The sequence below is a fragment of the Triticum dicoccoides genome, chromosome 1A (genome assembly GCF_002162155.2).
Source record: "Triticum dicoccoides isolate Atlit2015 ecotype Zavitan chromosome 1A, WEW_v2.0, whole genome shotgun sequence".
NCBI classification, from domain to species: Eukaryota; Viridiplantae; Streptophyta; class Magnoliopsida; order Poales; family Poaceae; genus Triticum; species Triticum dicoccoides.
The window spans coordinates 60,280,398-60,294,624 of NC_041380.1; the positions used below are offsets into that span (position 1 = coordinate 60,280,398).

The following is a 14,227-nucleotide window of genomic DNA, read 5'->3' on the forward strand; positions in this document are numbered from 1 at the left end:
CGGTCATCTCTCTACAACAACGACTTTGTTGCAAACCACACTGAAGAGTTATCGTGTGACTTCACGAATTGCAACAAGTTGGTTGTTGCTGAAACAAAGACTTTGTGCGGAGACGTGATGTAACTTTTGCAACAATGGTATTGTTGCAGAAATTTTTGCAACTGTGGTGATGTTGCAGAAAAAATTGTCTCCACTTTTATGCAACAAAGGCAATGTTGCAGAATTTTTTTTGCCTTCACATTCATGCAACGTAGGTGATGTTGCGGAGCAAGTTTCGCAACATTACAGATGTTGCGGAATTTATTTGCAATGAATAGGGTTGGCCAGGTAGTAGGGACCAAGCACGTGCACCAAGTCTTCATGCGAGTCACGCGCCCTCACGATCCAGTGGACCAATGGGCCGCGATCTGACGGCCGCGCGAGCGACGGATGCAGCGAGAAAGATCGGCCGGTTGATTGAAAGCTTTTCCATGTTTTTTTGGTGCATGCGAACGAATGAAACGACAACACGACCCCTTTAATAGTTGTATAATATGCAACAATCCAAAAAATAGTCTAACAAGAATTAAAATCCATACATGATTCACACCATTATTAAGTCACAAGTGCAATAAGATATCCCAAGCAACTAGCAAGTGAAGGAATAAAATGTGCACCAACACACACATGCGAATAGCAGTACATAAAACATTGGTATCAAATTTTCAGCCATAAAAAGGACCGGGCCAACAAAACATAAGAGCACACATAAGGGCCCCTTTGATTTGTAGGATTCAAAACGCGGGAATAGGAAAAACATAGAATTAGAATGTCATACTCATCTCAATTCTACAAGATTCTGGATTGTTTGATCACTTCATAGGAAAAATAAATAATTCTTTCTAACATGTTTGAGTGGATGCTAGAAATCCTATGAGAAGTAGTACAAAGAAATCCTTAGATTTTTTTTCTATAAGATCTAATCCTATGAGTCAAACAACCAATGTACGAAAAATTCCTAACGGTTATAATCTTGCAAGATTTCTAACAACATTCTCTAAATCAGAGGAGCTATAAGAGAAGTTTTTTATTATTAAAACTGGACACTTCACTATGAAAGAACAATAATGTGCAACTCGCCCTGCCTTAACAAGGCGAATGACTAACAACATGGTCCCAACACAAAGGATCATATATACTCCTTGCATCTGAGCATCAATTTGTACCAACTCATGTGCTACACAATCTGGAGAGCGCCTGCATGCTTTTTTTTACACAGGAGGAAAACACACATAACATTTTTTTTTGAGAAATCACCACTTTATTCAAAAATGTATAGTGAGGTAATGGAGGAGGCGCTCGCGCACAATCGTGTTCGCCAGGGAGGGCTCCTCCTCCTCCACGGCCTTGCCGTGCCAGTTGTGGCGTGACGGTGACACCGACCGGTCGTAAGTGCTGCGGAGCAGGGAAGGAGGCTCCTCTTTGATGCGGCGTCCGATTTAGACACTATAGAGCGCCGAACCAGCCAAACCAGCACGAATGCGCGGTGATCATTCTAGAGCGGGACGCATGGCGCTGAGTTTGATGCTAGTTTGCACGAATTCGGACACGGCGATCTGAGGGACGGGTGTTGGATGCCTTCTTCTGAATGTAACCTGGCATACTCGTTGGAACGCTGCCAAGATCCCATATTCCTGAATGTAAACATAAATCCCATAGTATTCCATAGCGCAGACCTAAATTGAACACGCTCCCGCAACTGTAACGGCTCCCCTCGCGCGCCGACCGTCCCGCCTCCGCCGCCGCTCATCGTCGTCGTCCTCCTCCTAGCCGACGTCCGGCTTCCGCCTCCGCAACTCCTCCTCTCCCTAGCCGACGTCCCTCCGCGGCTGCTCCTCTCCCATCTCGCCGATGTCCCGCCCCCGCCTCCGCCACTGCTCCTGCTTCACCACGCCCATGTCCCGCATCCGCCTCCGCCGCCGCCTCTCCTCTTCCACCTCACGACCCACACCCTCCTGGTCTCCCCGCGCCGCCTTTGCGGCGGCCACGGAGCGCGTCCGCGACGGAACGCTCAGCCCGCAAGACGCACACCACCTGTTCGACGAATTGTTTCAGCAGGCCACCCCGGTCCCCGACCGCCCCCTCAACGGATTCCTTGCCGCCCTCACCCGTGCCACGCCCTCCGAGGCCTGCAGAGACGGCCCTGCTCTCGCCCTCTCCCTCTTCAACCGTGTCTACCGAGAAGAAGCCGGCATGCGGGTGGCGCCGCCGACCATCTTCACCTACGGCGTCCTCATGAACTGCTGCTGCCGCATGCGTCGTCCGGAACTTGGGCTCGCCTTCTTCGGCCGCCTCCTAAGGACGGGCCTGAAGGCAGACAAGATCGTCGCCAACACTGTCCTCAAGTGCCTGTGCTGCGCTAAACGGGCAGACGACGCTGTGAAAGTGCTGCTTCATACGATGACCGAGCTGGGGTGTGTGCCTGATGCCTTCTCATACGCCATTGTCCTGAAGAGTTTATGTGATGATAACAGGAGCCAGCAGGCGCTCTACCTGCTCCGGATGATGGCGAAAGAAGAAGGTGTGTGCTCCCCTGACGTGGTCACATATAACACCGTCATTCATGGCTTCTTTAAGGAAGGAAAAATAGGCAAGGCCTGCAATCTATTCCATGAAATGACGAAGCAAGGGTTTGTGCCTAATGTGGTGACATATAACTCGGTTATCAATGCATTGTGCAAGGCCCGAGCAATGGACAATGCAGAATTGTTCCTTCGGCAGATGGTTGATAACGGCGTTCAACCGAATAAAGTGACATATACTAGCATGATCCATGGATATTCCACTTTGGGCCAGTGGAAAGAGGCGACTAAACTGTTCAGAGAAATGACAGGCAGTGGTCTTATACCAGATATTGTCACTTGGAACTCGTTCATTGACTCCCTTTGCAAGCATGGAAGGAGCAAAGAAGCTGCAGAAAATTTTCATTCCATGTCTGCAAAGGGCAACAAGCCTGATATCATCTCCTACACCACTCTTCTTCATGGGTATGCCAATGAAGGAAGCTTTCCTGATATGATGAGTCTCTTTAAGTCAATGGAAGGCGACGGTATTGTAGCCAACTGCCAATTTTTCAACATATTAATTGATGCATATGCTAAACGAGGAATGATGGACGAAGCTATGCTCATATTTACTGAAATGCCAGGACAAGGAGTCAATCCAAATGTAGTCACCTATTCAACTGTGATAGCTTCACTTTGCAGAATGGGTAGGCTGGCTGATGCAATGAATAAGTTCAGTGAGATGATTGGGACGGGAGTACAACCGAACACAGTTGTTTATCACTCCCTAGTTCAGGGCTTATGTACACATGGTGATTTGGTGAAAGCGAAGGAGTTGATTTCTGAAATGATGAATAAAGGTATTCCTCGTCCAAACATTGCATTCTTCAGTTCAATAGTACACAGTCTATGCAAAGAAGGAAGGGTTATGGATGCACACCATATCTTTGACTTGGTTAAAGACATAGGGGAGAGATCTGACATCATTATGTTTAATACGCTGATTGATGGATATTGCCTAGTCGGTGAGATGGGCAAAGCAGTCAGTGTACTAGATGTCATGATATCAGCCGGCATTGAGCCTGATATCTTTACATATAATACACTTGTCAATGGTTATTTTAAGAGTGGAAGGATCGATGATGGGTTGAATCTGTTCAGAGAAATGTCACATAAGAAAATTAAACCTACAACTGTTACATATAACATCATACTGGATGGATTATTTCGTGCTGGGAGAACCGTTGCTGCCAAGAAAATGCTCCATGAGTTGATCGGATGTGGAACAACAGTGAGCTTGTCCACATACAACATAATTCTTAAAGGACTTTGTAGAAATAATTGCACCGACGAAGCAATCGTCATGTTCCAGAAATTACACACAATTAATGTAAAGTTCAATATCACAACACTCAATACCATGATTAATTCAATGTACACTGTTCAGAGAAGAGAAGAAGCTAAAGATTTGTTTGCTGCAATATCAGACAGCGGGTTGGTGCCCAATGCCTCTACATACGGCATAATGATACGAAATCTTCTAAAAGAAGGATCAGTGGAAGAAGCTGACAGTATGTTCTTATCAATGGAGAGGAGTGGTTGTGCTCCTTGCTCTCGTCTTTTAAATGATACTATTAGAACGTTATTGGAGAAGGGGGAGATAGTCAAGGCCGGAAATTATATGTCTAAAGTTGATGGCAAGAGCATCTCACTTGAAGCTTCAACTTGTTCATTGTTGTGGTCTCTGTTTTCTGGGAAAGGTAAATATCGTGAACAAATACAATTGCTCCCTGTAAAATACCAATTCTTCGGTGGAGTTAGTTGATGCACTGGAATCAGCAGATAAGTGTTCGTGTGGTTTGGAGCTCCTCCCTCTCAACGGTGTGGACAAGTGCCTCACCAAGATTGAGCTGGGTGATGGTGCCACACTGCCACCATGGTGTTCTGGTCGGTGCTTAGCTGCTGGGCGTGTATCGTATGGACATCGCTCCTAAATCCTAATCTGTACGCCACCTCCACGCATGGGCCATCTGGTGTGTGATGTGTTTGCTAATGGTAAAAGATATCAAGCTATTTGGAGTTCTCTGAACCTCAGCATATCAAGTGTGTTTTGGGCCGATGGCAGTTATAGTAAAATCAATGAACTATTCTACATCATCAAGCTGTTTGGCGTTCTCTGAACCCCCCAGCACCAGGAGCTTGATGATTTTACTACCTGACCGATCTCGAGGTATTGAAACCTGTGTACATAAAGTTTGAACTTTCATTCAGTCTCCTGTACATCCTCCAGTTTATGATGAATGGATATTTACTCCCAGAAAAGACAGAATGAGCATTGTGTAGTGATCTAATTTTCTTATGGTTTTGTATATATACCTTTAGTTGTAGCACTAGCTAATTAAAAAAATGTAAGTATGTCCACAGTTTATTCTTGTTATCATTCTATTTTTTTCCAGGAAGCTTTCCTCACTTGTAGTAGCATTAAAAAACTAGAAGTTCCAGCAACATTATGCATTGACATTTAATTAGATAAAAAAACCATAAATTATACCAGCTCCAATAATTTGGTAAAGCTGGATGATCAGCTTCTGAGAAAGACCATCATCTTTTGTAGGCCATCTAACAAAGCTCAAGGTAATTTACATGTCATCCCTGCTAAAACTGAAATCATTCTGAACTCCTTGGGAGAGGCAGATCACATCTCTGAAGTATCTTGGCATACATATTTAGATTAAAGCCATACACAGGAGTATAAAACATCTCGACATCATAACTGATGAGAGCTCGTTATTTTCTTGCTATTTATACCTTGAGAACATTGTTTTTCATCTTGCTAACTGAACCTGCACATTTTTCTCCAGATGAAGTTTTTGTGAAGAGAAAGTAAATTGTTATCTTGTCATCCAGTGGATTGGTTAGTGAAATTGGCACTTCTGGTCATCTAACGTTGCTCCAACATGTACGTTCTATAAATATATCTTTTCAGACTTCCTCATAGAACATATTCTTGCCTTAGTTGTTAGTCTCTGAATTAACAGTGCTTGCATTTCTGGACATGTATGGCCATTGACCCTTCCCCGGACCCTGCGCAAGCGGGAGCTATATGCACCGGGCTGCCCTTTATGGCCATTGACTGCTCAATGCTATGTCTCTTTCTAAACTACATTAACAAATTACCATAGGAACTTAAACTACATGCTTGTAAAAAGTTAAAATTATCTTTGTATTTTATTGTTAAACAGTATTTGTCTGACTTTTTCAAACATGGTACGCATGTCAAACCTCGAGTTGAGTTCTTTTTTGTTTTTGAGCTTGAAGTAGTACTCCCTCCGTTCACTTTTGTAAGTTGTTTAGGACAGCTGAAATTGAACTGTTTTAGGTGCTGTCTTAAATGTCTAAAACGTCTTCAAAAGTGAATGGAGGGAGTACTAAACATCTCAATGCAAAAGCTCATTGTGCAAATCAGGGGAATTTATTCTATCATACTTAAACCTTTGTTTCTAAGAGCTTCGTGTTACTTTGCATTTCGAGGGATCTATCTCACCTCAATCTCCCAGGATCAATACCTGATTTTTTGCCATCACTTATGTGTATGTATGTGTCCTTCCTGATCTGACTCCGTGTTTCCAAACTGTGCAGCACAGAGCCCCTTAAATATGCTATTTCTTCGTCTGTGATGTAGATTCACCCACAAAGCAGCAGTGTGTCAATCATGATTTCGGGAGAATTCGTCATGCTGATATGGTGCCCTAACCAAAGCCAGGCTGTCAGTCTACATCTTATGCATGGGTTGCACCTGATAATATATTTAAGGTCTTAAAAGTTTGTATTATGCAATCTCAATTTTTGTTTAGGAAATAATTGCCAAATTCAGCCCTAGTTACCTACTGCAAGATTTTTATGTTTACTGAGCTAATATGCTCTTCAGAACTATTCTTATTAGGTTACCAAATTGTTCTCTCATGTGATGAGGAACGTGTTTATCGTACGAACAAGTATTTGCTTGTCATTGAACTGGAGGATTTACTTATTCTTTTTATATAATTTAGCTATTGTACTGTATAAAGTTTACTTGGGCCTTCTTTTTCGGACTGATAAATCACGGTGGCTTAATCCAGTATATCCATTTGCTAGCATCTGTTTTTTTTTTTGTGGGATGCTAGCATCTGTGTTTTACTACCCTGCACAGAGAATAAGGCCCTGTTCGATAATGGTCCGCTCCCGGAATCTGCAGAGCGGGTGACTGGCAACTTCACCATTTTGACCTACAGCTCCGCCAACTCCGCTCCGGGAGCTGTGGAGCGGAGCGATGCCGAACAGCCCATAAGTTGTCGTTGCCATCCTAATCCTAATCCTATCCTTCGTTTTTTCCCTTTAATTTTCTTTCCCAGTAACTATTGTTTAATGCAGCACTGATCAATTGTAAAAGTGAGGGTCATCTCCTTACATATTTTCAGGGAGCACATGCCTCTCTGCCGACCACTTGCAGAAATGCAAAAAATTTATGAGAGCCAACGATGCCATCTCAGCGATGCAGGTCCCTTTGATCGCTCTGAAGTTGAAAGCTTTTGACTCGGCATCACATGGTGTGTGTTTTGATCTTACCCCGACAAATGCGATATGCTAAAAAAGCAAAAATGGAAAAAAATTCACTAAGCTAACACGAGCTATTTCGGGGGACGCCTCTTGGAGACCCTAGCAGCTATCGACGCATTGCTAAAACTTTGTAATGGTGATTGGGGAGGACTAACCTCAAAAGTACTAGAAAAGTCAAAACAGATGGTATGTAAGAAAACAAAAAGTAGCTCCACAGCTCGCCCAAAGAAGAAAGACCCGTTGTTAATGATTTTGGAAATCCATGGTAGCTCCACAGCTCGCCCTCGAGTTCACCACAGGAGCTCCGTCTAGATGTGGTTGGGATCAGGGGGGATTATTCTAAATGTCCGCGTGGAACACACTAGTCCCAACCCTACCTATATGACACGAAGGTGGAAGCAATTGCAACATCCCTTACCATGAGAAGGAGCTCGAGAGCGGTCGGTGTGGCGAGGAATTGGGTTGTGGCGGGGAGCTTGGGGGTGGCCAGAATCGAGCAGGTGGAGCAGATACGCCGGCGGGGAGCTCGAATCCGGTGGCAACCCGTTTAGGCGGCGGGAATGGGGGCGGGCCTCCGGGCAGCCAAGGGAGTGGTGACAGGGACAGGCGACTAGATTCGCGTGAGGCATCCACCGCGGTGGGGAAACTTCAGGGGCGGAAAGATGCGTTCCCGCACGCGTGATTTGCGTTTTAGGTATTCAGCGGGTGCAGACCCGTATTTGCCAAGCCTATAACGGCTATAATCCCAGAAATTAAGTTCTGACCGCCATGCGAATTTAGATATGATATTAGGGCATCTTCAAAATTAAGTTTTGACCGCCATGCAAATTTAGATATGATATTAGGGCATCTTCAATGGCATCTCTTATATCGTACACACCATCCTTTTGCTGACGCGGATATGAGAGCTAGTCACTCAACTGCGTGCCCAAAAAGTCCGCCGGTATTTCAAATGAAAATTGAACCAGAAGGAAAAATTTCATGCAAACCAAATAAATTTCATGCAAACCGCTCAAGGTGCTACTCCCTCCGTTCCAAAATAGATGACCCAACTTTGTACTAAAATTAGTATAAAGTTGAGTCATCTATTTTAAAACGGAGAGAGTAGGTGGTAACCTCGTGTGCATGGCCTTCCTGGCCGACGGGACCTTCCTCGCCGTCCGCCCCGTCACTGTCGTCATGGTCCCTCTAGCAATGAAAGGGCATGTATGGGCCATGGCAACTTGGATTCGCCACCTCCTACCGCTCGGCTTCCTCCTCCGCCGCCATGCGCACGACCGTGTCAGCAACGGGCGCCATCCCGGTCCGCCCGCCCCACGCCTTGCCCTTACCGATGACGAGGACGGCAGCGCGCAACGAGTTGGCCACACGAATCTTGACGTGTTAGCCACCCAATCGATGAGAGGAACCCTAGCCGTGTTTCCTATTACACTAGTTGTGAGAAGAGACTCATTATTCTAGATAACGACATACGGTCGTACAATTAATCTTACTCCTTCCACATCATAAATAAAGTGACGCATTGCACAGGCCTTCAGTCAAAATCTTAGATCTTGACTACAAGTATCATTTAAATTATTGACATTTTCAATTTGAAAATCATACATATTGATTTGCCTCAAAAAATATTAGATCTTGGCGTGATAGAAAAATATAGGAGTGGTATATGACAGTATGATCTGCCTCCACAAGCAAAGCAAAGCAAAGCTATATCAGTCCCGTCCAGTACGCGCACAGCGCCCGTCCCGCCTCCCCCGCCGTCGATGTCCAGCCTCCACCTCCTCCTTCACTCCCACCCCGCCGCCCTCACGCTCCTGGTCTCCGCACGCCGCCTTTGCCGCTGCTACAGAGCGTGTCCGCGCCGGGACGCTCATCCCGGAAGACGCACACCACCTGTTCGACCAATTGCTACAGCAGTCCACTCCGGTCCCCGACCAAGCCCTGAACAGCTTCCTTGCCGCCCTCGCTCGTGCCCGTGCGCCAGACTCCGACGCCTGCAGAGACGGCCCCTCCCTTGCCCTCACGTTCTTCAACCGCGTATGGCGAGAAGAAGCCGGCCGGCGGGTGGCGCCGCCCACAGTCCGCACCTACAGCATTCTGATGAACTGCTGCTGCCACGTGCGTCGTCCGGACCTAGGGCTTGTTCTACTTCGGCCGCCTCCTAAGGACCAGCCTCAAAACAAATGAGGTCGTCGCCAACACCGTCCTCAAGTGCCTCTGCTGCGCGAAACGGCAGATGAAGCAGTAAACGTGCTGCTTCATAGGATGTCTGTGCTCGGCTGTGTGCCTGATAAGTTCTCATATAACATAGTTCTGAAGAGCTTATGCGAAGAAGGAAGGAGCCAGCAAGCGCTCGACCTGCTCCATGTGATGGCAAAAGGAGATGGTTGCTCCCCCGACGTGGTGGCTTATAGCACGGTCATCTATGGCTTTTTTAAGGAAGGTGAAGTAGACAAGGCATGCAATCTATTCCATGAAATGATGCGGCAAGGGGTTGTGCCTAATGTGGTGACGTATAGCTATAGATGCATTGTGCAAGGCTGGAGCAATGGGTAAGGCAGAGTTGTTCCTTCGGCGAATGGTTGATAACAGTGTTCAACCGGATAGGGTGACATATACTAGCATGATCCATGGATATTCCACTTTGGGCCGGTGGAAAGAGGCGACGAAAATGTTCAGAGAAATGACAGGCAGGGGCCTTATACCAAATATTGTCACTTGGAACTCGTTCATGGCCTACCTTTGCAAGCATGGAAAAAGCAAAGAAGCTACAGAAAATTTCTTTTCCATGGCTGCAAAGGGCAATAAGCCTAATATCATCACCTACGGTATTCTTCTTCATGGGTATGGCAATGAAGAAAGCTTTGTTGATATGATGAGTCTCTTTAATTCAATGAAAGGCAACGGTATTGTGGCCAACCGCCAGGTTTTCAACATATTAATTGATGCATATGCTAAACGAGGACTGATAGATGAAGCTGTTCTCATACTTACTGAAATGCGGGGACACGGACTGAGTCCGGATGTATTACCGAAAAAGGGTTTCCCCCCGCTTTGTATACAAAGCAACCAACCGAACCATACAGAGATAGGTGCTGGGGCGGAAGCAGCACAGTCACGCCCAAAAGAAACGACAGAGAAAGAGCAAAAGAAACAAATGCCGACAACGGCGGATCAACAAAAACGAAGAAGCCTCGCGATCGCTGCACCCACCGGGATCTTCCACTAGGCTCCAAGACTCCGAAGCGCCGGCACCTATCAACACCTCCAAGAAGGATCGGGACGATGACGACGCTGCTGCCAAGGGTTTCCACCGGTACACGACGAGGCGAGAGGAAGGGTAGCCCCCGATGCCCTCTCAGAAGGCCAGGTGGCACCCACAGGCGCCACCGCGCCGGTGTCGGCCACAGTCCGGATGTATTCACCTATTCAACTCTAGTATCTGCACTTTGCAGAATGGGTAAGCTAGCTGATGCTATGGATAAGTTCAGTGAGATGATTGGTACGGGAGTACAACCAGGCACAGTTGTTTATCACTCCCTAATTCAGGGTTTCTGTACACATGGCGATTTGGTGAAAGCAAAGGAGTTGGTATATGAAATGATGAACAAAGGTAGTCCTTGTCCAAACATTGCATTCTTCAGTTCAATAGTAGACAGTCTATGCAAAGAAGGAAGGGTTATGGATGCACACCATATCTTTGACTTGGTTAAAGACATAGGTGAGAGACCTGACATCATTATGTTTAATACGCTGATTGACGGATATTGCCTAGTCGGTGAGATGGAGAAAGCATGTGGTGTATTTGATGCCATGGTATCAGCTGTCGTTGAGCCTGATGTCATTACCTATAGTACACTTGTCAGTGGATATTGTAAAAGTGGAAGGATCGATGATGGGTTGAATCTGTTCACAGAAATGTTGCATAAGAAAGTTAAACCTACAACTGTTACATATGGCACCATACTGGATGGGTTATTTTGTGCTGGGAGATCTGCTGCTGCAAAGAAAGTGTTCCATGAGATGATCGAAAGTGGAATAATGGTGAGCATTTCTACATATAATATAATTCTTGGAGGACTTTGTAGAAATAATTGCGCAGATGAAGCGATCGTCCTATTCCAGAAATTGTGTGCAATGAATGTGAAGTTCAATATCACAACACTCAATACCATGCTTAATGCATTCTACAAGGTTCAAAGAAGAGAAGAAGCTAGTGATTTGTTTGCTGCATTACCAGCCAGCGGGTTGGTGCCTAATGCTTCTACTTACGGAGTAATGATACAAAATCTTCTAAAAGAAGGAGCGGTGGAAGAAGCTGACAGTATGTTCTCATCAATGGAGAAGAGTGGTTGTGCTCCTAGCTCTCGTTTTTTAAATTATATCATCAGAACGTTATTGGAAAAAGGGGAGATAGACAAGGCCGGAAAATATATGTCTAAAGTTGATGGGAAGACTATTTTGCTTGAAGCTTCAACTACTTCATTGCTGATGTCCCTCTTTTCAAGGGGAGGCAAATATCAGGAGCACATACTCTTGCTCCCTGCAAAGTATCAACTTTTTAGTGGAGTGAACCACAGTTGAGTACTTGATACATTGTTTATGATCTTAACTGCTCAGAAGGTACAGTTGAGTTGTTGGTATAAGAAATGCAAGTTACCTGCTTGTGGAAAGTCGGTCCTTCATTATTTCATTGACTGCATCTTTTGGTGTGTTGAAACCGCTAGAATGTGAAGTATCTGTGAATCTTTTAATCTTTGTTGGACGAGGAAAGGTGGACTGAGTTATCTAACTCAAATGGTTGCAATTTTTGGAATAACGGTTTTTGCTTGCCAACAGGGAAGGTATCGATATGTGTTCTTTCCAGAAGAAGCGCAATGAATACAAATGCAATCTTTTGTAACATGAATTTTTAACCGAAATCTGTAGGGAAGGCCTGAATGGTAAATCTTTATTGAAAAACAAGCAGATGGGTGTACAAGATTAGAGGAGAATCTGCAAAGCAAGAGGGGCGAAAGAACAGAGCTAAACAGGATCCCCAGCCCAGAAACCCTCCCCTCCAAACGAAGATACGTGCCACCTTTGAAAATGGAGCAAGAGGCTGCAGATCTGAACTAAACAGCAAGCTTGAACACATCGCTTGACACGAGGAATATCCAATTTGTTATAAAACTTGTGCAGAAACTTCAGTACAAGCTCATTGATTGAAAAGTTGATAATAACTAAGCTCCCACGGTTTTTGGGTAAGCAAACCTTAACACAAGCTGAATTTAATTATGTCTTTGGGTAAGCAAACCTTTGTGTAAGTTTGGCTTTGGCCATTTCATAGCAGAATTTGATGTGTAGTTCAGTGCATCATTTAATTATGTCCATGGCTTTGCAAAAAATGTTTCTATGTAGTTATTTGGTGTTTCTCTTGGCAATGTTTACCTGTAAAGCTTTATGAAAGCTGTAGTAATTTGACATCGTTTGCATAGTAATGGTTGCAGAAGAAACATGATAGCAGGTTTCTCTTGTTCCATGCTTTGTTTGCTACAGATTTAGAGGTCATCCTGTTGCTAGTTATAAGGGGTTTAGTAATTTTTTATTTGTTCCTTTATGTTTATGTGAACAGTTTTTGGTGTTTCTAAGAACTTAAGCAGACAGTTACTTGTATGGGAAAAGAAAAGATAACGCCGACCCATGTTCTGTTCCTATTCTAGTATTCTGTAAGAACGAAATTACTGGACCATTGTGAAGAAGGTAACACGCACTGATCTACCTTAGCCCCAAATTGCTTCCTTTTTGTAAGGGAATGCTTCATTTCTTCCTCTCCAGGACAACAAACTTTTATTGAAGCAACAATTACTGATCTTGTGTTTTCTGCCAATGGCTATTGTAAGATTGGAAGGACCGATGATGGGTTGAATCTGTTCAGAGAAATATTGCATAAGAAAGTTAAACCTACAACTATTACGTATAGCACCATACTGAATGGACTGTTTCGTGCTGGGAGAACAGTTGCTGCAAAGAAAATGCTCCATGAGATGGTCGAATGCGGAACAACAGTGAGCTTGTCCACATACAACATAATTCTTGGGGGACTTTGTAGAAATGATTGCACCGACGAAGCAATCGTCCTATTTCAGAAATTAGGTGCAATGAATGTGAAATTGGATATCACAACACTCAATACCATGATTGATGCAATGTACAAGGTTCGTAGAAGACAAGAAGCTAAAGATTTGTTTGCTGCAATATCAGCTAGTGGCTTGGTACCTAATTCTCCTACTTACGGCACAATGATACAAAGTCTACTAAAAGAAGGATTAATGGAAGAAGCTGACAATATCTTCTCATCAATGGAGAAGAGTGGCTGTGTTCTGAGCTCTCGTCTTTTAAATGATATCATCAGAACATTACTGGAAAAGGGGGAGATTCTAAAGGCCGGAAATTATATGTCTAAAATTGATGGGAAGAACGCCCAACTTGAAGCTTCAACTAGTTCGTTGTTGTTGTCTCTGTTTTCAGGGGAAGGGAAATATCGGGAACAAATACAGTTGCTCCCTGTAAAGTACCAATTCTTCGATGCAGTTAGTTGATAAAGTGGACTCAGCAGATACATGTTCGCTTGGTTTGGAGCTCCCTCTCAATGATGTTGCCAAGTCTTTCATCCGCTCGCACACCAAGATTGAGCTGGGTGATGGTGCCACACTGCCACCATGGTGTTCTGGTCGGTGCTTAGCTGCTGGGCGTGCATCCTATGGACATCGCTCCTAATCCGCTTTCCACCTCCACGCATGGGCCATTTGGTGTGATGTGTTTGCTAATGGTGAAAGCTTACTAATATTCGGGAGGATGTTATCCCTGAGTTTATCAAGCTATTTGGAGTTCTCTGAACCTCTGCATATCAAGTGCATGTTGGCCCGAAGGCAATTATAGTGAAATCGACGGACTATTCTACATTATCAAGCTGTTTGGCGTTAACTGAACCCCCCAGCATCAAGAGTTTGATGATTTTACTACCTGAAGAATCTTGAGGCTTTGAAACCTGTGTACATGAAATTTGAACTTCCATTCAGTCTCCTGTGTAATGGTGTAATTTTCCT

General features: G+C 44.6%; 1 protein-coding gene and 1 pseudogene across 1 annotated transcript; both read left to right on the top strand.

Moving 5' to 3' along the window:
• The first annotated feature begins 1,525 nt into the window (after positions 1 to 1,525).
• On the top strand, positions 1,526 to 7,610 carry LOC119362951 (protein Rf1, mitochondrial-like). The gene is made up of 3 exons (XM_037628236.1): positions 1,526 to 4,773; positions 5,405 to 5,502; positions 6,183 to 7,610. The coding sequence occupies exon 1, from the start codon at positions 1,891 to 1,893 to the stop codon at positions 4,366 to 4,368; it is 2,478 nt and encodes an 825-aa protein (XP_037484133.1). The 5' UTR covers positions 1,526 to 1,890; the 3' UTR covers positions 4,369 to 4,773; positions 5,405 to 5,502; positions 6,183 to 7,610.
• Positions 7,611 to 8,813: 1,203 nt separating this feature from the next.
• Positions 8,814 to 13,720, top strand: LOC119351245 (annotated as a pseudogene).
• Positions 13,721 to 14,227: the final 507 nt, after the last annotated feature.

What these genes read in the sequence shown, in the direction of transcription:
- LOC119362951 (XM_037628236.1), top strand. Translation starts at nt 1,891, where the DNA reads ATGTCCCGCCCCCGCCTCCGCCACTGCTCCTGCTTCACCACGCCCATG.